General features: G+C 39.9%; 1 protein-coding gene across 2 annotated transcripts in view; it reads right to left on the bottom strand.

The window, feature by feature from the left end:
* map4k5 (mitogen-activated protein kinase kinase kinase kinase 5) overlaps nucleotides 1-27,174 on the bottom strand; it is a 182,643-nt gene that overhangs the window by 64,783 nt on the left and 90,686 nt on the right. For both annotated transcript variants that reach the window (XM_043697614.1, XM_043697612.1), the window contains exons 6-11: nucleotides 24,863-24,910; nucleotides 23,171-23,213; nucleotides 17,556-17,628; nucleotides 12,995-13,126; nucleotides 5,659-5,721; nucleotides 2,330-2,411 (exon numbers count right to left, since the gene is read on the bottom strand). In XM_043697614.1, the coding sequence (XP_043553549.1) occupies nucleotides 2,330-2,411; nucleotides 5,659-5,721; nucleotides 12,995-13,126; nucleotides 17,556-17,628; nucleotides 23,171-23,213; nucleotides 24,863-24,910 (441 nt within the window). The remainder of the gene's footprint in view (nucleotides 1-2,329; nucleotides 2,412-5,658; nucleotides 5,722-12,994; nucleotides 13,127-17,555; nucleotides 17,629-23,170; nucleotides 23,214-24,862; nucleotides 24,911-27,174) is intronic.

Consider the following 27,174-nt stretch of genomic DNA (forward strand, 5'->3'; position numbering starts at 1 on the left):
GGTTCTGTAGATGTTTCACTGGGGAAGAGCATTATGCTTGAATAGATAGCAAATGTTGGCCATTAATAAGGTCAGTACCCAGGAATTGGTTCGAACAAGTCTGGAAAAGACCTTGTGCTTAAGCAAACGGCAGATATTGAAAGGTAACTCAAACCTAGTAGAGGAAGACAGTCAGTCTGTCAGGGAATGGTTAGAGTTTGGATTGGGCTTTAGACTATGTTTTCTCTGAAGGAGGTATCTAGCTGTTGATATGACAGCATGAAAATTTGAAAGCTTCCTGTCTAACTTCTAATAAGCAGATCTTGGAAGTTCAATGAACTGAAAACTAAATTATGAATGAACTAAATTATGAAGGTCACCATGATTAATTTCTTCAGAAAATCAACTAAGAAATCATTATCTGCACTTGTGGACCAATGCACTGCAAAAATCACAACTAATCTACCCAATTATTTTCTTCTATTTATCCCGTTTGTTTGTCTGGGTCTTTTGTGTGTATAAGGCTGAAAACAAAGGTTTGGGTTAAATTACTTTTTTTTTGTCTGCTAATGTTATCATGCTGCTATTAAATGGTTAAGTTTTTTGCTTAAAACACAAAATAGCTTCTGAGGGTCTTAGAGGGTTTGAAGGTTGATTTGATTTGGATATCTATTTAAGGTGGAACGCAACTAACAGCTGTTGTGTATGCCCAGATAATCATTCCTAAAATCTTTCCTACCAAAAGGTTAAGCTGACTGGCATATAGTTAAGGAGTTAATTCTTGCTCCCTTCTTGGAAGGAAAGTGTAAAATTTATAATTCTCCATTCCTGTCACCATTGCTATATTTCCAGCTGCTCATCCACTTTCAACTCTAGGTTTGTCACTACTGAATGCTACCTACCCTTTACTCTCATGCATCTTATCCTCCTTAGGATTTCATACCTTGTTTAATCCTTTTAAAATTCTCCACTAACTCCAATGTTTTGGCTTTTGTTTTTTAAAGTTGCAGTGTTATTGAAATGAAGAGGCTCTGAGTTTAAGTCCTCCAGGAATTAAAGTGCGCAATCCAGGGTAACAATGTCACATGCATTAACTGTTGCTGGCAAGAGGCATTAAATAGATCACAACTGTTTAATTAGGTAGAAGTACAAGTCCCAAGTCACTCCTACAGAAGAGCAGATTGTTCAAATGTCATTGCTACAGAGGAAATGCAAGCCATTTTATACTTTTCTATAAATCATTGTAATTAATTTTTGTGGGATGTTTATTGAGTTCTTGGTGGATGAAGGATTCAAAGCAGAAATGCTTGAGTTCTACTTTCAATTATTTGGATGGATTGTTTGTGTTAAGAATTGTGTTAAGGATCTGCTGCTTGAATGTGATTATTACAAATCATAACCACATTCACGATCACAATTGACAGTTAATGTGAACATTGGTAAACAGATAAGATCACATGATGCCCCATTTTCCTACAAACGAACACTGAATACTGCTACAATAGTGATTCACAGACTTATATATTCACATTTAGAAGATAAGTATGTTGACCAATTTAACATCAAATCAAGAGAACACTGCCTCACCTTCGACTTCCCTGATTGTATCTTTCACTCTAGTCTAAGCCTAGTATTTCAATCCCTTTACTCCCTAACTTCCTAATCCATCTAATCGTCACCTCCTCATACTCAAAGCAAGAGAAAGGGAGGATCCTTGGTCAATTGGCAGAAAGGATGAGAATACAGCTATGAAGGTCATGTTTTGCTGTAACCCATACTCCAAATGCTGTCCATAGATTTGCTTATTTTCCCCAATTTGTCAATGACCTCACTTGATCACAAACAGCCTTAATTAAAGCAAAAACAAAACAAACAACATTCCGATGATGGTTCACTGGACCTGAACCATTAATTTTGCTTTCTCTCCACAAATGCTGCCAGACCTGCTGAGATTTTCCAATAATTTGTTTCTGTTTCAGGTTTCCAGCATATGCAGTTCTTGCCTTTATTTCAGTCTTAACTAAATACATTCACAGATAATCAATGTGAAGTACATAAGATCAATAAAGTGGCATATTCCATAAGGTCAGAAAGAGGAATAAACAGCTCAGTCAAGCCTACTAAAATAAAGCACTACTGATAATCTGGAAGAACATTCTATCCTGACAACCAGTCATCCAAACTCTGAAGGAGAAATTGGTAGATGTCATTTCATTGTAGGTGGATAAATATGGCATTGTTTAAAATATGCAGCTAAGCCATGTACAAAGGCATATTTCCATTGGTCTGGAAATATAGATTCTTATTGCAATCAATGTTAACTCTCGTCCTAAAGCTAAAATTTACTTACAGTCAGCAGCTTTTCCGCTGTTGGTCTCTTCTTTGGATTTTTTGTCAATGCTACTTTGAGAAAACTATGGAATGTTGTGCTCCTAAAAAGAGTGAACTTGGATATTACAGCTGTTTGTGAAAAACAAATCCAGCCATTTTCAATAATAATTTCAACAGTAGCGACAATTGTTGCCTTGTGATACTCTTCAATTGCAACTGGGTTTTAATTGTTACTTCCACAGCTAAATAGGATTAAAATGCTTGACATACACATTTGCAATTCTATCATCTTTACTATGTGATAAGTTATCAAAATAAAATTCCTCAAATCAATTCACACCACAAGCACTGTGTTGAGTTTTGGGCAGCAAATTAATTAGCCATTGGAAATAATTTCACAAAGAGTCATTAGTCTGATTCCAAGTCTTAAAAGGTCTAATTACGGCCAAAGTCTGAAAAGGCTTGGACTTTAAAGTCACAAACAGAGAAAGCTTAGGACTGATGTTTGAGGTCAATAATTCTCAACTTGGGCTGTACCAATCATTTCTGGTACTGCACATTGTATCTCTGACAATTTCCACTTGTCTCAAAGGCATATGCATAAGCAATTGGGACACAATTTGCAAATGGACAAGTCCTGTTGTGGGGTCAATGACCCCAACAGCTATCCTTTTATTGATTTGGCCTTATGTATTTTCACATTAATCACTCAAGTTCATTGCAGATGATAGTTTGACAGGTTTGCTCAAATGAATTCAGCACTACTTTTTCTACAGCACTCAAAAAGGTGTTGAAGCCATTTAGTAACCCTATTATTATCTTAATCAATGACAACAATGAATACAAAAGTATCAAGCTTGCATGTTCATTCACAATGGCATGGGCAAGGTATCTCCATCTCTTAAAGAATTGTTGCTCAGTACCAGCAATAAGTTTCACAGAAGTAAATAAAGAAAGATAGTAATATTTGCTGAATTAATTTTTAAAAACAGAAAAATATCTCATGCTGTGAAGTTAAAAAACACACAATACCAGCTTATAGTTCACCAGGTTTATTTGGAACCACGAGCTTTTGAGCCACTGCCTCTTCATCAGGTGGTTGTGGAACATGACAAATGACACAGAATTTATAGCAAAAGGGTTACAGTGTCATGGAGTTGTAATGATATGTTAAACAACTTTAGTTAAAAATCACACAACACCAAGTTATAGTTCTTAAACAAATTTAGATTAAGTCTTTTATCTTTTAGAATGGATATGGTGGTTTGGGTTCTTTAATATGTAAATCCCAGAATTATATTAATTAGCCATTGGAAACAACTTCACAGAGTCATTAGTCTGATTCCCAGTCTTAAAAAGGTCTAAATATGATCAAAGTCTGAAAAAGCTTGGACTTAAGTCACAAAAGGAGAAAGCTTATCTAATAATAGGTGTCATCCCAGCTCTGACAATGTATTAAATGTGTGAAGGTAATATCTGTACCAATGTTGAGTTAATTCTATCTCTAAAGTGGGGCACACAGAATCTCACATGGATTCATGCAGTTTTTGAGCAAAACAAAATGTAATTCTGCAAATACGAATTCACCCCATAAACATATATGCGTGCGTGTGCAGGAGAGACAGAGTAAGTGTGTGGGTGTGAGTGCATGTGAAAGATTGTGTATAAGCTTGGTCAAGTATGTGTAGGAGTGTGATGAGATATAAGCCTGCAAGAGGGTGTGTGCATGGGGGGTGCATGTGTGTCTATGAAAGAGGGTCTGCGCGAGTGTATATAGGAGTGTGTGCATGTGAGCGCAAGAGTGTGCACAACCCTGTCACAGTATTTGCTGCAAGACATGTCAGAGTGTCGACATGGATACCACCATTACACCAAATATGCAACAGGTATCTGATGTGACTCGTCCAACGTTGTCTATCTCACATGCTGCAGGCAGGGATGCCCTGAGGCTTAGTACATTGGCAAGACTGAACAGACGTTAAGACAACGGATGAATGGACAGCGTGCAACGATCACCAGACAAGACTGTTCCCTCCCAAAAAGAGAACACTTCAGTGGTCCGGGACATTCGGCCTCGCACCTCCGGGTGACCATCCTCCAAGGCAGATTTCGGGACTTGCAACAACGCATACTGGCTGAGCAGAGGCTGATAGCCAAGTTGGATACCCATGGGGAAGGTCTCAACTGGGACCTTGGGTTCATGTCACACTACAGGTGACCCCACTGCACTATACTCTCATACATAAGCTCTCTCTCATACACACACACGTGCACTCCCCCATGCACCCTCTTACAGGCTTATACACCATCACACTCACACACATACTTGACCAAGCTTACACATACATACATATAGACCCACTGTGTCTCCTGCATGCACTGACATAAAAGTTTGAGGTGAACTTGTATTTGCAGAATGACATGATTTTGCTCAAAATCTGCAAAAATCCATGTAAAATTCTGTAAGCCCAACTTTAGAAATAGAATTGACTCAACATTGGTACAGACTTTACCTTCACACATTTAATGCATTGTCTGTGCTGAGGTGGCACCTATTAGTGAGCTGGCACCACTTTGAGAATATAATTCTGGGATTCACATATTAAAGAACCTAAACCACCATATCCCATTCTAAAAGATAAAAGACTTAATATAAATTTGTTTAAGAACTATAACCTGGTGTTGTGTGATTTTTAAACTAAAGTTGTTTAACATATCATTACAACTCCATGACACTGTAACCCTTTTGCTATAAATTCTGTGTCATATGGTCATGCTCCGCACCACCTGATGAAGAGTCAGCACCTCGAAAGATAGCGCTTCCAAATAAACCTGGTGGACTATAATCTGGTATTGAGGCTTTTAACTTTGTCCACTTCAGCCCAACACCAGCACTTCTAAATCATGCTGCAAACCAAGAGTCTCCAAAATATGTCTAACATGGGAGGGGAATCCCAGAAGTATGGAGGTTAAAAGCTCCTGTTTTAAGCGATGAACAAAATTTTAAAAAGTCAAATTGTAAGTATTGGACAAAGCAACTAGTCCAAATGAGTAAAAATAACATTTCGATTCAATCTTGAAGCTCCTCGCCATTCTGAAATGATCATTAATTATTATGGACTAAAAGATAAAGTGTAGGCCAAAGCCCTGGAAATCATTTATTAATCAATTGGATATTGCAATGGAGCAATTGTAGCAGAATGTTGACCATTTAGAACTAGGATGGGCCAAACCAGCCACCTCCTTCATTTGTACTCCTCTTTGGTGAGTTAAATCTGAATTCACTTCAATTGACTCCTCAGTATCGATTTTCAAACATAAGCTTCCATAGAAGCTGTATATACTCACCATTTTATTTTGTCTTTTAACTTGGGTGGTTGAAATCCACTTTTGCTCATTAAGAATAACGCCCTAGAGGTAGAAACATGAATCAAAATGTATTTAAAAAAAAACAATTTGCAAAGTTTATAATTCAATATTCCAAAAACTTGTATTTGTTACATAGAAGGTAAGATAAACAGGCCATTAAACCATCTGTGATATGCCAGCATTTATAAGCAACTTAACTGCCATTTCAATTACCTCTTTCCAATATGATCTTGCATGCCTCTATTCCTTTAGCTCTCATGAACACATTTAGCCTTTTTTCCTCAAGTGCAATAATTCTACTTGCTTGTGTGTGCAACAAATTTCAAATTCGCACTGTGTACAAAGATATTCTAAATTCCATGTTTGTTCAGCTTGTAGCTATTCATACCTCTTTTACTGTCATGTTCCATAAGTGGAAACAGTTTCTCAAGATGCACTCAACTTATTCTCAACCACCCCACAGACCACTTCAGTCTATTTCTCAGACAAAACATTGCCAACCTATTCAATCTTTCCAGGTAGTTGTGTCCTCCAAGTTCTGGTAAAACCCTTATAATTTTACTCCCAACATTTTCTCCAGTAGTATATAATATCCTCTTGTGATGTGGAGACCACATCAGCATATAGTGCTCATGTTGTGGTTTAGACAATAGGGTCTCAGTTTAACATTTTAAATGAAAGATAGCACCTCTAAAACACAGCCCAGTACTCTGGTCAATCACTGTAACATTTTCAACTTTGAACCATTTACATTTCAGATCTATTTGCTTATTTTCATGAATTTGCTTTATATCTTTCAGAGGCTAAGCGGCATCAAACAGCCATCTTATGCTTTGCTATATTGAATGTTACTTGTTATTTACTTCAGCATACATTTGGTTAGTAAGACCTGCAACTTTGGCATTATCTAAAACTTGGACCAGTTGTTGCATGTAAATCATGCGTATAATGAGCAATAATGGTCTGGTAGCAGGAGCCGCTGGTGGACACCATTTCCAACTTGCCAACATAAAAAACATTCTCTCAACTCTTAAACGGTATGCTTTTCTTTCTTGACCTATCTCTTAATCCATTGTGTTATCTGGCCCTGGACATCAGCTGCAAAATCAAACTATTATCAAGCCTTTCACTCTTGATTCTCATCCAAGAATTAAAAGAAATGCATATGAGTTTGGATACAACCATCCTACTGGGGATGCAACCAATGTAATTTAATACACTATTAACTGTACAAATTTTGACAATGAAAGATTGACAATTTTAAAAAAAACACTTGAGCTAGGCTAGTTGAAAGCAGCCAGTGGATCTAAATTTTCAGCTTTCAGCCATGGTTTCCTTTGCTCAACATCTTCAAAGCAGTTGGTAAAGCTCTAGGAGAGTAAAATTTAAAAAAAACTTTGTTTATAAAAGAAGCTTGGGACAGCCAAAGTACTCTCATGAAATGCTGTTGAGGTGTAGAGAAGCTTAGTTGCCAATTTGCAACCTTGAACCCATTAACCAAGTAATGAGATAACTAACCAGATAATGCTATTATCTGATATTGATCAAGCTAAAAAGAATTCCCTCACTCTCTCAATATAATCATTTCATAGGTCATAAAAAAAACAAAAAACAAGCCAATTTTTCCAACCAATCCATGTGAGCATTTACATCATGGAATCTCTTATGCTCATTTGAGATGACAACAGGGTCTCAGTTTAACATTTTAATGAAAAACAGCACCTCCAAAGTGCAGTACGCCCTCATTTGTTTGTGACTATATACAGCAAAACTCTGACAACATCCAGGTTGACTTGATAAATGGCATCTGATATTTGCATCACATAAAATACCAGGCAACGACTAGTTCCAACATGAGAGAATCTAATTATTGTTCCTTGACATTACCATCAAGGAATCCCTCACTATCAACATCCTTGGGGCTACCAGTGACCAGAAAATGAACTGGACCAATCATATACTGTGCCTACATGACCAAACTAGATGCTGGGAATTTTGCAACTAGTAATTTATCTCCAAAACACAAGGCAGGAGTATGTTTGAATATTCTCCAACGTCAAGCAGCTCAGCACTATCTTGGACAAAGCAGCCAACTTGATTAGTACCCCATCTAACACCCTCAACATTTACTTCCTCCACTGTCTATGCACCAAAGCAACAATGTGTACCATCAATAAGATGCAGTGCATAAATTCACCAAGGGATCTTTGGTAGGACCAACAAAATCTGTGACTTCAATTACCTTAACGGACAAAGGCAGCAGCTGCATGAGAACACCATCACATGCACTTTCCCTGCAAACCACTCACCACCCTAATTTTGAACTATAATCACTATTCCTTCACTGTCACTGGGTCAAAACCCTGAAACATCCTTCCTAACAGCACTACAAGTGTAGTGACCCTCATGGTTTTCACTGACTCAAGGCAATAGCTTGAGGGCAACTAGGGATGGAAAATAAACGGACCAGCCAGCAATGCCAGAATCGATCGATCGAATGAACGAAAAAAAAAAGGACAGCACTAATCTAGACTATTAGCAATTAGTCTTTGGGATAAGTGTATGAACACATGACTCACTAGCCCAGAGGAAAGTTGCTACCACTAGATTAAGGCATATATCTGCACTTTGGATAAAGAAATTAATTGAATAAACAACAAGCAAGTCAAACAACAACAGATTATCTCCCCATAGTACACAAAGTTAGCATTTTCATATGCTGCACAATAATCACTAAGTTTGAAAATGATAGAAATTGAGATAGTAACTTACTGAGATATTGATTAGTTTAACACTTTGGAAGTCAGTACCACAACTATTACAATTTAAACACCATACTCAGCAGCCACATTACGCAAGGATCAATAGCTTGTTTTAATCACGGATTTAGCTGCAATTCAACTTTGCTGATCACTAAGCAACTTCGAAGAAAGGAATCCTATTCACTAGACATGAGTCAGGCAGGAGCATAAGTGCTGCCCTGCAGGTGTGCTGTATTTTGCAGACGTGTCAAATTCAAAGGATTATTAAACTGATGCTCTGCCATCTCTCTCTGCCATATGTAAAAGACCCCAGAGAATATTTGAAGAGCATTAGAGGAATTTGCCTGGTGTCATGATCAAAATTTATCCTTTGGCCAAAAACTAAGATTTACAAAAATCAAATGCTGAAAACACTCAGCAGGTCTAGCAAAATCTGTGGAGAAGGAAGTAACAGTTCATAGAACATAGAACATTACAGTGCAGTACAGGCCCTTCGGCCCTCGATGTTGCGCTGACCTGTCATACCAATCTGAAGCCCATCTAACCTACACTATTCCATGTACGTCCATATGCTTGTCTAATTACGACTTAAATGTACTTAAAGTTGGCAAATCTACTACTGTTGCAGGCAAAGCATTCCATACCCTTACTACTCTGAGGAAAGAAACTACCTCTGACATTTGTCCTATATCTATCACCCCTCAATTTAAAGCATTGTCCCTTCGTGCTCGACGTCACCATACTTGGAAAAAGGCTCTCCCTGTCCACCCTATCTAACCCTCTGATTATCTTATATGTCTTTATTAAGTCACCTCTCAACCTTCTTCTCTCTAACGAAAACAGCCTCAAGTCCCTCAGCCTTTCCTCGTAAGACCTTCCCTCCATACCAGGCAACATCCTAATGAATGTCCTCTGCACCCTTTCCAAAGCATCCACATCCTTCTTATAATGCAGTGACCAGAACTGTACACAATACTCCAAGTGCGGCCGCACCAAAGTTTTGTACAGCTGTAGCATAACCTCATGGTTCCAGAACTCGATCCCTCTATTAATAAAAGCTAAAACACTGTATGCCTTCTTAACAACCCTGTCAACCTGGGTGGCAACTTTCAAGGATCTGTGTACCTGAACACGGAGATCTCTCCGCTCATCTACACTACACCGTGGGCGGCACGGTGGCACAGTGGTTAGCACTGCTGCCTCACAGCGCCAGAGACCCGGGTTCAATTCCCCGACTGACTGTGTGAAGTTTGCACGTTCTCCCCGTGTCTGCGTGGGTTTCCTCCCGGTGCTCCGGTTTCCTCCCACAGTCCAAAGATGTGCAGGTCAGGTGAAATGGCCATGCTAAATTGCCCGTAGCGTTAGGTAAGGGGTAAGTGTAGGGGTATGGGTGGGTTACGCTTCGGCGGGTCGGTGTGGACTTGTTGGGCCGAAGGGCCTGTTTCCACACTGTAATGTAATGTAATCTAATCTAATCTAAAACAGAGTGAAAGGCAGGACTGATTACATCACATTTAGCATAAAATATCTCAAGACATTTCACAGGAACATTACCACACAAAGTAATACAATGAGCCACAGAAGTAGATATTTGGACAGATGACCAAAAGCTTGATTGGAGATAAGTTTCAAAGAGTTGTATTAAAAGGAAGAAAATGGGGGAGGAAGGTAAAGTGACACAGGGAGGGGAATTCCTGATCTCTGGGTCTTGACACATGTATGATTACAGTCAAGCAATTAAAATGAAGATGAACAATCAAAAAGGTCCTCAAATATCTTACAAAGTTTTGTGGATTAAACTACATACTGAAGCAGTTAGTCTGTCTTCCAAATACTGTTTATTTATATCTTAGTTCAGTGGAGACACTAGTTCGCTCTTTTTCCTTTCTGTAGGCAACCTCCACTTACTCAAGAGGAATCAGACTGAAATGCAAGCTGTATAGACAATCAGCTCCTCCATGGTCTTTTGAGCATAACTTTAAAAGTACTTATTTTACAACGCTGTCACTGAAGATTAAAAAGGAGGATTAATGCCATAAAAGAATCAGAAAATAAGGATGAGAATTTTACATTCAAGGCATTTCTAAATGAGGAGCCATTATAAGTGAGTAAAAACATTGTGGGGGTGGGGATGAAGGGAGGAGGGGTAAGGGAAATAGTAGTTACCTGCAAACAAGGACAATAGAGTTTTGGCTGAGTGTTTACAGAGAGAATTTGGGGTGTATTGGAATATTAGTGTCAGACAAATAAATGACAAATGGATTGATGATGCAAAGCAAAGTGTATGGTAAGCAAAAAATTGATTTGATGTCATTTGATTTATTATTGTCGCATGCAATGAGATACAGTATTGTTGGTTCTTGGAAGCTGATGACGACAATAGCTGAATGATTATGCAATCTGTTCCCTACAGCAGTAGTCAACATCTGAAAATATTGAACTCAGTAATGTTGCTGTGAAGTCTAGTCCAAAGATAAGGCACTGCTCCTGAAATCTCTACTGAGCTTCACTGGAACAGAGGGTGAAGCAGAGAGTAGGGCAGTCAACTGGAAAAGCAATCAAAAGTGGGCTACATAAAGGTGCTCAGTGAACACAATGAGCTTGGTCTTTCCAACATAAAAAGAGACTACGATGAATCTAGAATGCCAAATCCAACAAACAGTAATCTCAACGTGGTCAATATCCTAATCAATAAAAAGAATGGCAAAGGGCTCTTACTATTACAGCACTTTGAAAAAAAAGTACTGTGAGAAGGAGATTAGGATATGGAGTCATAGAGATGCACAGCACGGAAACAGACCCTTCGGTCCAATTCGTTCATGCTGTCCAGATATCCTAACCTAATCTAGTCCCATTTGTCAACACTTGGTCAGTAACCCTCTAAAACCGTTCTTATTCATTTACCCATCCAAATGCCCTTTACATGTTGTAATTATAGAAGCCTACACCACTTCCTCTAGCAGCTCATTCCATACACGCACCTCGGAGTGAAAAAGTTGCCCCTCAGGTCCCTTTTAAATTTTTCCTTTCTCACCCTCACCCTATGTCCTCTAGTTCTGGACTCTTCCGCCCCAGGGAAAAGACCTTGTCTATTTACCCTATCCATGTCCCTCATGATTTTCTAAACATCCATAAGGTCACCTCTCAGTCTCCAATGCTCCAGGGAAAACAGACCCAGCCTATTCAGCCTCTCCCTACAGCTCAAATCCTCCAACCCTGGCAACCACATTGTAAACCTTTTCTGAACCCTTCCAAGTTTCACAACATCCTTCCATTAGGAGGGAGACCAGAATTGCACACAATATTCCAAAAGTAGCCTAACCAATGTCCTATACAGCCACAATATTACCTGGCAACTCTTATACTCAATGCTCTGACCAATACCAGATGCCTTCTTCACTATCCTGTCTCCCTGTGACTCCACTTTCAAGGAACCATGAATCTGCATCCCAAGGTCTCTTTGTTCAGCAACACTCCCCAAGACCTTACCATTAAGTCCTGCTCTAATTTACCTTTCCAAAATGCAGCACCTCACATTTATCTAAAGTAAACTCCATCTGCCACTCATCGCCCTATCTGATCAAAATTCCATTGTACTCGGAGTTCAGTTTCTTCACTGTCACTACACCTCCAATTTTAGTGCCATCTGCAAACCTACAAACTATACCTCCTATGTTCACAACCAAATCATTTATATAAATGACGAAAAGTAGTGGATCTAGCGCTGAGCCTTGTGACACTCCACTGGTAACAGGCCTCCAGTTTGAAAGGCAACCCTCCACCACCACCCTCTGTCTTCTACCTTTGAGCCAGTTCTGTATCCAAATGGCTAGTTCTCCCTGTATTCCATGAAATCTAACCTTACTAATCAATCTACAATGGGGAACCTTGCCTAATGTCTTACTGAATTCCATATAGATCACATCTACCGCTCTGCCCTCATCAATCCTCTTTGTTACTTCTTCAAAAAATTCAATCAAGTTCGAGAGACATGATTTCACATGCACAAAGCCATGCTGACTATCCCTAATCAGTCCTTGCCTTGCCAAATACATGTAAATCCTGTCCCTCAGGATTCCTTCCAACAACTTGCCCATCACAAAGGTCAGGCTCACTGGTCTATAGTTCCCTGGCTTTTTCTTACCACTTTTCTTAAATAGTAGCACCTTGCTCTGATCACTATTCTTCAGTTCCAAGATGTCTGAAGGAATGGTGGTAGCATCTTGCTGTTGATGGCAGAAATAGCAGAGAATAATCTTTTAAATATGGAAGCTAATGATATAGAAGTTAAGAACAACTGAACCAAATAATGGTCTCAAGAGAGGTGCAATGCGCGGCAGAGCGGAGTGATACTGCCACGCTTTTGCGCAAAAGAACCTAAATACTTATCCTGGCTTTGTGCATGTATTATAGAAATAAAAAAAATCCCCTTCAGAATAGTTTTGTTATGTTTGTTCAAAGGCCAGAGTTAAAATCTGAAAAGTTAAAGAGAACATGAAGAGCTCAACAGACATGTCATTTACACAGAATTACCAATGTGAAAACCAGAATACCTCATAGGGTGCAAATCAAACATTGGAGGTTGCAATTCTGCCAATTCAATTGCTGTAATTCCAACAGCCCAGATGTCACAAAGTTGGTTATATCCACCATTCTTCTCCACTGCAGCAACTTCTGGTGCCATCCTACAAATGACAAAGATAGCCCTCAGATGCAGAAAAAGATTTCAGCAATGTTAAAAATATTCTGTTTGAGAGCCAGTTACCACATCATTTTTCTATCGTATATATATTTCTAGAAATATGCATAGTAGGATAGTAAATGAAAACTCGAATCATAACCAGTGAATTGTGGGTCACAAAATGTATTACATAGGCATTCAAAAATGCAACACTAAAAATAATTGATACATTTTTGATCAGCTTACAAATGCAATTTGAACCTTGATAATGATTCCTAGTCCATCCAACTTGTACTAAAGCTTTTTTCTTCCAAAGTTTGAAGCATTCAATAACTACAATATTGATAGCCTCATTTGCATAGAACATAGAACATTACAGCACAGAACAGGCCCTTCAGCCCACGATGTTGTGCCGAACATTTGTCCTAGTTTAAGCACCCATCCATGTACCTATCCAATTGCCGCTTAAAGGTCGCCAATGATTCTGACTCTACCACTCCCACAGGCAGCGCATTCCATGCCCCCACCACTCTCTGGGTAAAGAACCCACCCCTGACATCTCCCCTATACCTTCCACCCTTCACCTTAAATTTATGTCCCCTTGTAACACTCTGTTGTACCCGGGGAAAAAGTTTCTGACTGTCTACTCTATCTATTCCTCTGATCATCTTATAAACCTCTATCAAGTCACCCCTCATCCTTCGCCGTTCCAACGAGAAAAGGCCTAGCACTCTCAACCTATCCTCGTACGACCTATTCTCCATTCCAGGCAACATCCTGGTAAATCTTCTCTGCACCCTCTCCAAAGCTTCCACCTCTTTCCTAAAGTGAGGTGACCAGAACTGCACACAGTACTCCAAATGTGGCCTAACCAAAGTCCTGTACAGTTGCAACATCACTTCACGACTCTTGAATTCAATCCCTCTGCTAATGAACGCTAATACACCATAGGCCTTCTTACAAGCTCTATCCACCTGAGTGACAACTTTCAAAGATCAAAGATCAAACAGATTTGCATGATTAAGTTTTTTTTTTAAAACATGATAGTTAAAACTCTAACTTCTTAACTGGCTCTTTTGCAGCAGTAATCAGGCTTCAAAAAGGAAGAATTAGGTCATGCCTACTATTAAAAATGCAAAGATTTTAAGGGACCACAACTGACAACACTTGGTCAGCACTCCATGTCAGTCATTGCTGTCTCAGAACTTGCAAACTAAGAATCTCATCATGAAATGCCAGAGGGTCATGGCCATGGTTTGCAAAGCACACGTAACAGATTTGTAAAAGCAAAATAATGCTCGACCAATCTAATGGAATTTTTGATGAAGTAACCGAGAAGGGTGTTGAAGGGAATGAGAGAGATGTTATGCAGATTTTAAGAAAGCTTTGACAAGGATGTATACAAAAGGAATGACCTACAAAATAAGGATTATGGAACAGGAGAATTAGTGCTCAACTGGATAAAAATTGGCTTATGGACAGAAGGCAACAAATCACAATAGATGGTTATTTTGCAGACTGCAGGGCAGAAACTGTGGTATTCCCCAACAGTGAGTGCGAAGACCACAGTTTATTTTTGCAACATAATTGACTTGATATTGGAATAGAACAAAACAGCGCAGAACAGGCCCTTCGGCCCTTGATGGTGCGCCAACCTGTGAACTAATCTAAGCTCGTCCCCCTACACTATCCCATCATCATCCATATGCTTATCCAAAGATTGTTTAAATCTCCGTGGCGGATTTAACTACATTGGCAGGCAGGCTATTCCACTCCCTTACCACTCTGAATAAAGAACCTGCCTTTGACATCTGTCTTAAATCTATCACCCCTCAATTTGTAGTTATGCCCCCTCGTACAAGCTGACATCATCATCCTTGGAAAAAGACTTTCACTGTCTACTCTATCTAATTCTCTGATTGTCTTGTATGCCTATATCAAATCCCCTCTAAGCTTTCTTCTTTCCAATGAGAACAGGTTCAAGTCTCTCAGCCTTTCCTCATAAGAGTTTCCTTCCACACCAGGCAACATCCTGGTAAATCTCCTCTGCACCTTTTCCAATGTTCCACATCCTTCCTGCAATGGGGCGACCAGAACTGTGCATAATATTCCAAATGAGGCCGCACTAGCATTTTATATAGTTGCAGCATGATATTGCGACTCCGGAACTTAATCCCTCTACGAATAAAACCTAACACACCGTATGCCTTCTTAACAGCACTGTCATCCTGGGTGGCAACTTTCAGGGGTCTATGTACATGGACTCCAAGATTACTCTGCACATCCACACTACCAAGAATCTTTCCATTGACCCAGTACTCTGCCTTCCTATTATTCTTCCCAAAGTGAATGACCTCACAGTTAGCTGCATTGAACTCCATTTGCCACCTCACAGCCCAATTCTGCAGTTTATCCAAGTCCCCCTGCAACCTGTAACATTCTTCCACACTATCCACTACTCCACCGAATTTAGTGTCATCTGCAAACTTACTAACCCATCCACCTATGCTTGCTCTAAGTCTTTTATAAAAGTGTCCAAACACAGATCCTTGTGGCACACCACTAGTAACCGGACTCCAAACTGAATATTTTCCATCAGTCACCATTCACTGCCTTCTTTCATAAAGCCAGTTTCTAATCCAAACTGCTAAATCATCCTCAATCCCGTGCCTCCGCATTTTCTCCAACAGCCTACCATATGGAACCTTATCAAAGGCTTTACTGAAGTCCATGTGTACTACGTCAACTGCCCTACCCTCATCTACATGCTTGGTCACCTTCTCAGAAAACTCAATGAGTTTTGAGAGACACGACTTGCGCTTGACAAAACCATGTTGACTATCTGAAATCAAATTGTTGCTTGCTAGATTATAAATCCTACCCCTTATAATCCTTTCCAAAGCTTTTCTTACAACAGACGTAAGACTCACTGGTCAATAATTACCTGGGTCATTTTGTACTGCCCTTCTTGAACAAGGGCACAACATTTGCAATCCTCCAGACCTCTGATACTAAACCTGTAGACAATGACAACTCAAAGATCAAATCCAAAGGTTCCAACACCTCTTCCCTAGCTTCCCAGAGAATCCTCGGATAAATCCCATCCGGCCCAGGCGACTTGTCTAATTTCACTCCTAGAATTGATAACACCTCTTCCTTACTAACCTCAGTCCTTTCTAGTTTAATATCTCATATCTCATTCAATGTCCTCTACAATATTCTCCTTTTCCTGAGTGAAAACCAATGAGAAATATTCATTTAGCACCTCTCTGATCTCCACAGAGTCCGCACACAACTTCCTATATCTGTCTTTGAATTGCCCTAGGCATCATTTTATTCCTCACATACCCTTCAGAAAGCTTTCAGTTGTCCTTTATTCTACCTCCTAAAGACTGCCCATGTCCTCTCTTTGCTCTTCTTAACTCTCTCCTTAAATCCTTCCTAGCTAATCTGTAACTCTCCATGGTTCAGATGAGACGATGTTGTCTCATCAACACATAAAGCCTCCTTCTTCTGCTTAACAAAAGATGCAATTTCTGTAGCAAACCACGGTTCCCTTACCTTATCACTTACCCCCCCCCCCACCACCACTGCCTGACAGGGACATACCTATCAAGGATATGCAATATCTGTTCCTTAAACCCGCTCCACATTTCGATCGTCCTTATCCCCTGCATTTTGCAACCCCATTCTATGCATCCTAAGGCTTACCTAATCGCATTATAACTGCCCTTGTCCCATCGATAACTCTTACAGAACAAAATTTCAAAATTTATAAATTATTCCAAAATTGAATGAATGGCAAACAGGAATAGACAGGCTAGTTTACCCATGGAGGAGCTGGAAGCAGAAATAAGATTTTTAAAATTTGAATGGGCAATTGAAGGAAATAAATCTGCAGGACTACAAGCAACTTACACCATCTATAAGATGCATTGCAACAACTCAAGTAGGCATTCGACAGCACCTTCCCAACCTGTGCCTTGTACCATATAGAAGGACAAACACAAGTTCCTCTTCAAGGCACACACCATCTTGGTCTGGAACTAAGTCACGATTCCTTCACTGTTGCTGGGTTAAAATTCTGGAATCTCTTTCCTAAGAGCACTATGAACATACCCACACTGCCATCACGAAGTGGTTCAAAAAAAGCAGCTCATCTCTTTCTCAGGAGCAATTAGGGATGAGCTTTACATGCTGGAGTAGTCAATGGCACCCATAAACTGTGAATTAAGATTTTTAAAAAATGTAATGCAGTTTTAACAAGATACAGCTCCTTCCAGTTAAACACCACAAATATGAATATTATTTCATTTCATTTCTGGATTTATTCTGCATTCTTACTATCTTTATGACAGTACCATATAGTGACAGACTGGAGGAATTGCCTTAAAGTTGCACATACAACACTAGGTAGAAATAATTTTATTTACCAGTACGGGGTTCCAATGAAGGACTTCCTCTTGGCTATAGTAGCAGTTATTTTTGCTGCAACACCAAAATCAGCTGAAATGCAAAAAATCAACATATTTTAGCTTCAACTTCTTACATTTTCAATAACTAATGATCAGAACTGTTGCCGCCAACTGTAGGGGATCTGTAATATCCAAAAATGAGGGAAGATAGACTTATCAACTAACTAGTTTGAAGAATTCACAAAAATAGCAAAGCAGTAAGTAAGCAAGCAAGCAATAAAGTGTATTGTATAGAAAATGAAAAATGTTTGGGCACGGACATGGGATTAAAGAAACTAAAATACCAAAATAAGTACAGCAAACTTTGTTTTAACAAAAACCCAAGAACCACCACCCTCGACAAATGAGCAAAACGTATATACCTCAAATACCAGACGTTTACTGGATTCTCACATTTCCCCGCAATGTCAGAGTGGTTACTGCCAATAAATTTTATTGATGACAAAGTTGCATTATTATTTGTCATAAATATAGTAGTGATGTGCATATCCCCTGCATTATGTTTCTATTATTTAGTGTGCATTTTTACATTGATGAAGTCGTCCACAATCAATCAAAATATTTGATCAACCAGTGCACTCCTGGTCGCATAGGTGCCAGTTAATAAAACCTTTTGCTGTAATAAAATTACTAATTTTTTAAATGTGCAATTTTAAAATGTTTAATTTTCATGGTGAGAGGAGTCATACAACTCATTCAATAAGGCTGAACATTTTTATTTTTTGACTGAATGGCAAGAAAACAATGTGAAAATAGCTTAAGTTTGTATGAAAATCAGTGATCAAGGTATTGTGTTGCTTGCATCTGCAGAGGCTTGCACACGGGGAGAGGGACTGGGGCAGATTGGTGAAATAATACAAATTTCCACATTCAATTGTGGATAAACAATGCCATAATTTACAGACAGTGTTGTTACTATTACAACTGCAAATCTCTATTTTAATTTTTTTTTGTCCATCTTATGGAATATTGCTCTCTCAAGATGGTGTAAGAAATTTCCCAAGGTACTTCAGAATTAAAGAAACAGGGACAGGAGGTAGCCTTGAGACCCATTCAGCCATTTAGTGAATGAGTGAACTTATACCTCAACCCTGTTTTCCCACTCCATTCCCATCCCCCTAAACTTCCTTGGTATCCAAAAATCCTTTGATGTCTGTCTTGAATATAGATTCATATATATACAAGACAGGTGGTCATTTGGCCCATCCACTCACTATCATCTTTCTGAGGAGCAATTCAGTTAGCCCCACTCACCTGCCCTAACCCTCAAACCTGGCCCACTCCCAACAGCACCCCCAGAACCCCACAGCACATTGCCTTGCAACTGCTGACGGTGTAACAAATGACCATTTACCTCCTCTGTCCTCAGTATCCAAAGGTCCAAATGTACCTTTCAGGGAAGCAGCACTTTAGCTGTGGGAGTCGGTGGGCTTGTAGTAGATGTCCTTGGTTATTTAGTTGCCGGAGATGGAAAGGTCCAGGAAGGGGGAGGGAAGTGTCCGAGATGGTCCAGGTGGATTGGAGGTTGGGATTAAAGGTGTTGGTGAAGTTGATGAACTGTTTAACCTCCTTGTGGGTGCATGAGGTAGCACCAATACAGTCATCAATATTGCGGAGGAATAGGTGGGGGGTGGTGCCAGTGTAACTGTGGAAGATGGACTGTTTCACATACCCACAAAGAGGCAGACACAGCTGGGTCCCATGCAGGTGCCGGTGGCTACCCCTTTGGTTTGAAGGAAGTGGGAGGATTGGAAGGAGAAGTTGTTAAGGATGAGGATCAGTTCAGCCAGTTGGATGAGGTTAATTGGTAGAAGGGTACTGTTTGAGACAGCATGAGAGGAAGAAACAGAGGGCTTGGAGGCCTTCACACCGTGGCAGATGGATGTGTACAGGGACTGGATGTCCATGGAGAAGATAAGGCATTGAGAGCCAGGGAAACAAAAGTCTTGGAGGAGGTGAAGGGTGTGGGTAATGTCCTGAATGTAAATGGGGAATTCCTGGACTAAGGAGGACAGGACGGTGTCAAGGTAGACAGAGATTAATTCAGTAGGACAGGCGCAGGCTGAGACAATGGGTCGACTGGGGAAGTCAGGTTTGTGAATCTTTGGTAGGCTGTAGATTCAGGTGGTACGGGGTTCACGGACAATGGCGTTGGAGGCTGTGGATGGGAGATTCCCCAGAGGTGATGAGGTTGTGAATAGTCTGGGAGATGGTTTGGTAATGGGAGGTGAGATTGTGGTCGAGGGAGCAGTAGGAGGTGGTGTCTGCGAGTTGGCACCTGGCTTCAGCGGTGTAGAGGTCAGTGCACCAACTACTACTGTGCCCTTGTCTGCAGGTTTGATGGTGAGGTTGGGTTTGGAGCGGAGGGCTGCGCGTTGTGAAGGCGGGAGGTTGGACTGGGTGAGAGGGGTGGACAGGTTGAGGCAGTCAATGTCATGGCAGTTATAAATGAAGAGGTCAAGGGCGGGTAACAGGCCAGCATGGGATGTCCAGGAGGACGGGGTGCATTGTAGGTGAGAAAAGGGGTCCTTGGTTAATGGGTGGGAGCCTTGATTGAATAAAGTGGGCCCGGAAGCAGTGGAAGAAAATGTTCAAGGTCACGACGTTTGTCATACTCATTAATCTGAGGCCTTTGCTGAGCATTAATCCAGCAGCGTACAATCCAGTTTACTGCATTCGCAGCTCACAACGTGGCTACAATAGGGAAACGGAGCATAGACTGGGTGACTGCTTCGCAGACCTTCTGCCCGCAAAAAAAGACACCACACAGCTTCTAGTTGCCTTTCACTTTAACACACCACCCTGTTCTCTGGCCAACACCTCTGCTTCAGGCTTGCTGCAGTGCTCCAGCGAAGCTGGAAGCACACCTAATTTTCTGCTTGGGGAACCTATAGCCCTCCAGACTTCATACCTAGTTCAACAATTATACTGTCTGAACGCCCTCATGGCCTAGCCCCCTACCACACACACCAGGCTTTGTTATTACATAGTCTGCCATTACACACTACCACTAACAGTCTCCATTAACAGCTATTCACCCTCCCAGCTAGATAGTTACCAACACCTTTGTCTATCCAACTGTTTTCTCTCTCTTTGGGCTCTATCTCTGCCTCCCATTTACTCCTTATCCCTTCCCCCCCCACCCTATCTTCTGCATATAAACCACATTTTCCTAGCTATCATCAGTTCTGAGAAAGGGTTGCTGGACCCAAAGCGTTAACTCTGATTTCCCTTCACAAATGCTGCCAGACCTGCTGAGCTTTTCCAGCAACTTATGCTTTTGTTTCCGATATACAGCATCCGCAGTTCTTTCAATTTTTAAGCATTATTCCAGGTTTGTGATCCTAGTTCTACAAGTTCCAGCCAGGGGAATATTCTCCTGGCACTGACAATATTCCAGGAATGTTACTGAAGATTTGTACACCAGAACTTGCCGCACCACCAGCCAAGCCGTTCCAATACAACTACAACATTGGCTTCTACTAGCCAATGTGGGAAATCACAGCAATTCAGGCAGCATCCGACGAGCAGCAAAATCGACGTTTCGGGGAAAAGCCCCGATTCCTGATGAAGGGCTTTTGCCCGAAATGTCGATTTTGCTGTGCTCTTCCAGCACCATTGATCCAGAATCTGGTTTCCAGCATCTCAAGTCATTGTTTTTACCCCAATGTGGAAAATCAGCCAGGTATGCCCTGCACACAACAGAGGCAAGTCCAACCCAGCTATTAATCATCCCGGTCTATTCTCAATCAGGAAAGTGATGGAAGGGGTTATCAGCAGTATCACTTACTAAGTAATAGCCTGCTCATTAACACTCAGTTTGGTTATTTCTGCACATTGCTGTTTCTTAGCTCCTATAAACGGATCTATGTATTAATTTTTTAAATAAATATTTTCTCCACCTTTTACTACATTTATTTCCTTCTTCAGTTGCATACCTCAAATCTCTTTTCCATTTTACCAGTTCTTTTTAAATGTTAGGGTGCCTGGAACATTTAGTTTCTAACATAATCAGTCCACAATAATGTATCTGTACTATTCGATCAAGCCAACCTATTTTTAAGATTTGGGCTATTACTTAATCAATGCCCTACTATCTTTGAGGAGAAGTGAGCACTGCAGATGCTGGAGATCAGAGTAGAGAGTAAGTTGCTGGAAAAGCACAGCAGGTCAGACAGCATCCGAGGAGCAGGAGATTCGAAGCTTCGAGCATAAGCCCTTCATCAGCCCTATTATCTTTAAGCTTTCTGTCCCTTCCTGCCTCACTGCTTTTTGTTTACTTTACACAAGTTGCAACTCTCCGCAGACGCAGAATCCATCCTCTCTCCTACCACAACATATTCCTTTTCAGTGTGTGTGACACTCCTTGCAACTAATAAATAAGCCAAATTCTCTTTCGACTGAAGATTCCAACATTTTTGCAATGCTTTGAAGGATGATGCTTTAAATGAAAAAAAAGTATATCTTAGTAATGAATATGAGAAAGGGGATAGTAGAAGATAAACACATCCAATACAATTGTACTTTCAACAGGAAAATAAAATTAGAGCAAATTGCAATTCAGCCACATGTGCCTACATTCTAGTCACTAATCTAAGAGCACCAGTGAAAGAGACCTTGTTGTCGATTAGTGATTGTATGATAGGGATAGAATGGACAAGATGACAAAAGGACAAGAGCAAAGCAAAAGTATCTTTTACAAAACTTTTCCAAGCTAGAAATATTTTTAATTGATTGACGTCAATTTAAAACTTTCAATGAAGGAATGAGTATAAGCTAGCACATCCTTCCTGTGGTTATCATACGGTTAAATTACAATGGAAAACACAGCCAAACCTGTACAGCATTATTTATGCATGCAATTTCCTGGTACCGTGGTGGTTGGTGTTAAACCATACCCAGTTGTGATCAGTTAATTCAGCAGAACTGCACAAGTGAACTCAAGATTCTTCTAGTTATGTGGCTAAACAGCATAACAGATCACTTGCTATATGTACAGTCTGTCATCATGTCACATACAAAGTTTTTTTGCAAAGATTTCATTGTTGGGATTCTACATTTTAATTTATACACAGTATCCAGAAATTTTGCTATAATAATTAATTGAAAAAGCTGGTTGGTACACTAAAAAGATTTAATGCATTCCATTTCAGATATCAAAATTTCCATGTTCTTCTTCAAAATGACCACTCAATAGTAATCTTGGGTGCCAATATTTTCTTCAACTTATAGTTTGTATAACAATTGTTTTCCTCTAAATGGGTTGGCTAGTGGTCCATTCTTCTCATTTTGATTTGAGTAGCCCACAGGAAGCTAAAGAAAATGAACTTGTGATGCAAAAACCTCCATTCTCACACCATATAGTATAGTGTAACACATATTTACTCAAACAAAGATTTTGTTTTAAACACAAAAACTGCCTTAATTTTTCATGCCCAACCAAAAAACTACATAATCATATTTACATTAAAGGAATACCAAAAAATAATTTGGTGTCTAGATGTGTTACCATTAGCCTTAAAATTTTAAATAGCCAAATTATGTCAATGTTGGGAATCCTGGGTCATACTCACCTAACTTTACATCTCCATGGTCAGTCAGTAATATATTTGCCCCCTAAAAGAAAACATTTAATTTTAGAAATTAAGTAGTAATTAATTAGCATTCAGCGGATTTTTTTTAAACTTCATTTTTTCCAAGTAGGTTGGAACCGACCATTTCCAGACCTCTGCCAATGCACTACTGATCTGGTTATACACAAGCAAATGCCTTTTTATTATTTTTGAAAATTTTAAGAAATAAGCCTTTTTCTTTTTGTCTTCAAAAACCATGGATTGCATGAGAAAGACCTGACTTTAAAAACAGATTTACCACAATAGCTGCATAATTTCACAGCAAGGAATTCAATAATTATTGTGAACTTTCTTTTGCTATGCGATCCTGCAGATGAACAGGAACAAGGAATTGTTCAGAAGTGAAGCTAATTGATTCTCCGCTAACTGAAAACAAAATTACAGTGACACAAACAGAGAGAAGACTAAAAAAGGTTGTCCTGTTATTCTCCCCAGTAGAAGCCGTTCTCTGCAGTGAAACCATCAGTTTAAACTTGAAGAAAACCCATTCCTGCAATAGTAGCTGTAGCTGTGACTTTTGAATTGATACAGGAGGCATTTCCCAAGTGAGGAAGTTGCTCTGTATTTCTCACCGACCAGTGGAAGCTTCCAGAGAAAGACCAATGAACACGAGGGGCCTCATTTACTCAGGTCGGATCACTTCAACATCGGAATTGCGAAACAAAGACCACTGAACTGGACTTCCCAATTTCACAAGGAGAAAGTGAGGACTGCAGATGCTGGGAGATCAGAGTCAGAAAGTGGGGCACTGGAAAAGCGCAGCAGGTCAGACAGCATCGGAGGAGCAGGAGAGTCAATGTTTCAGGCACAAACCCTTTATCAGGAATGGGGGGTGCGGCAAAGGGGGCTGAGAGATAAATAAAGGTGCTGGGGCTGGGGGGTATTTTGGAAGGCAATACATGGATGAGGATGGGGGTGATGGTGATAGGTCGGAGTGGAGGGTGGAGCGGATAGTTGGGAAGGAAGATGGACATGTTGGACAGTTCAAAAGGTTGGAGGGTTGGATCTGGGATAAGGTGGGGGGAGGGGAAGGGACGGGAAAGGAGATGAGGAAACTGACATTATTGCCCTATGTTGGAGGGTCCCAAGGTGGAAGATGAGGAATTCTTCCGCTAAGCATTGGGTGACTAGGATTTGGCGGTGGAAGCAGGCCAGAACTTGCATGTCCTTGGGGGAGTGGAAGGGAGAGTTGAAGTGGTCAGCTCTAGGATAGTGGGGTTGCTTGGTGCATGTGTCCCGGAGATGTTCTCCGAAACGTTCCGCAAGTTCCCAATTTCACCAATCTACTTTACTTCTTTGTTTGTTGTGCAGGAGAGATTAAAAGGAAACCAGGATTTTAATTATTAGTGCTATTTTTGCTTCATCTGAAAACCTAGTCAGTGCCTTCTATCAACCTTAGTCTGAAATTCAAGTACTGTATACTGGAGTACTATGTTTACAACTCTGGGAATTACATGTTTTGATTTACAGCACACAACCCCATTAGATCATAACAATTAATCAGGTTGCTCAGCAACACAGGTGATCATATAGCTAATTTCCACTCTGACATGTGGCATATACAGTTTGATTTGATAATGAAAAGTCTTCAGTTTTTGGAAATTTACAACAAAAATGCAAATTTAGGCTTACCTTTATATCTCGGTGCATTTTTCCTTTACTGTGTAAATAGCCCAGACCCTACAAAACATGTTGTGCACCATCAAGCACAAATAATAAACTGCATAATAGTAAAACAGAAGTACAGATGAGAACAACCATTGGTCACGTGCCTAATCCATCATAAGAAGAAAACTCTATCCCATTCAACTATCATAATCACTGAACGGTTTGACTCTACTACCATCTTGAAAAGATTAAAACGCACCTGAAGCCAGATAAATCTCAAAATTTGTCTTGAATAATTTCTAGGTTGCTATAATTTACAGCACATTCTGAAATAATGCTGTAGATTTGTCTTTTACACACAATTTGCCATTTTTTTGGTTTCTCCAAGATACCCCCCCCCTTTCAAATCTTCAATCTTTCCAAGTAATCAACTAAGATTTTGATGCTATTCCCTTAAGGGCTTAAATGACTTCCTTATACATTAAATATCAAACAAGCTAGTGGTCTGGCTCAAGGACAGTCCGGTTTCAGCATGATGATATTTGATGATTTATTCTTTAGCAACTCAAAGCATCAAACAATTAACAATTAGTCTAGTCACTGAAGTGTTGTGAAGAAGGGTCACTGCAGCTGAAACATCAACTGTGCTTTCTCTCCACAAATGCTGCTACACCTGCTGACTTGAGGGACTCACGGCAAGTTGTCGACTGAAACGGTGGAGGAGCGGGGACTACTGGCTGCAATAGGCCCAGAGCTGGCACCTTGCAGAGACCTTGCCGAAGTCCTGGAGCTGTGTTGGGACCCCAGCTAATGAAAATTAACTCTATTTAAGTACCTTCTTTTTTATTCTTTTATGCCTCAAAGTAGCACCGGATTGTAGTGACAGAACACTTTTCACTGTATACTCTAGATATGTGACAATAAACCATTCACTTATTTGCATCTTGACTTCAATACTAACATTGTTTCATGAAAAATAATCTCTGGAATTCAGTTCATTTTATTTTACCTTTCACACAATTGTTACGGTGCTTAATTAAATCTTAAATGCTCAATGCATGAAATTTACACAGCTAAGAAGAAATGTGTCAAAGGGGATCCTGATTATCTAAGCATCGTATTTAAGACAATAATTTTTGGTGTCATTTAAACAAAAAAAAATGAAAGAGACTGGACAGATAAACCATCTTCAAAATGAATATTGGCAGCTATTTACTTTAATTATATTTCACGCAAATTTTCTCCCATCTTACTTCATCTGTTATTATGCATAATCACCTGCTCCTTTCGTGTTTATCTAGATTTCCCATAACTATATCTATGTTTTGACCTCAATATTTCTTACAGTAGCGAATTCCGCATTCTAACCAAGTAAAATCTAACTGCCTCAAATCTATATTGAATTTAATAATATTTATTTTACAGCTGTTAATTAGAAATTACGCTGGGAAACATTTTTATCATCACAATTCGATCTGGGTAGCAATAGAGGAATAGGTAGCTCAGTTTGATGGATGGCTGGTTTGTGATGCAGAATAATGTTAACAGCATGGGTTCAATTCCCATACTGGCTGGGGTCACAGCAAAGTTCCCGCTTTCTCAACCTTGCCTGAGGCATGATTACCTTAATGTTAAACTCAATACCAATGGTCTCTCTATAATCCTTCAAAACTGTGGCATCTATGTCCTGACCGAACATGTGGAAAATTGTTATTTCTTTAAAACATTGGTAGAATTGTTAATTGTTGTTAAAGAATGTTTCAAAAAGAATTTTAACAGTTTTTTTTAAATCAGTTACAAGTTTCTTGGATAAAAAGAAATATTGGCTCATGTGACTTTACCTGGAAGCAATAGGAACCAGTGTTAAGACCAGTAGTAATATGGTTGGAAGCCATAAAGCAGCATGAGGCAAAAGGGGAAATCAGCACAGAGATGCAGATACAAAGAAGTGTTGCATCTGGACACAGCTATCATATTCTAATAACTTGTTCAGAGATGTTGTGATCTCACACCTCTAAAATAAGCAGGACTTGAACCTAGGCCTCTTCGTTCAAAGACAGAGACCTCACACACTACTACTGCACCATAAGAGCCCCTCAGTGTTAACGGTATCCGAGAACCTCAGAATACAACTGCCAGTGAACACAACCTAAAGACTGACTCATTTGAGTAAAATAAATGTTAGAGATCCTCGGCCCCAAAGGTTAAGTCTGAAAAAGAAGAGATATGGTGTCACACTTATGTACAGTGTGATGCAGATGCTTACGGTAGTCTTAAGAATACAGAGTTAAATTTGTTTTTATTTGAAGTATCATTTGCTTGTTAATTCCGTTGTA

This window comes from Chiloscyllium plagiosum, chromosome 10 (assembly GCF_004010195.1).
Source record: "Chiloscyllium plagiosum isolate BGI_BamShark_2017 chromosome 10, ASM401019v2, whole genome shotgun sequence".
Taxonomy (NCBI): Eukaryota; Metazoa; Chordata; class Chondrichthyes; order Orectolobiformes; family Hemiscylliidae; genus Chiloscyllium; species Chiloscyllium plagiosum.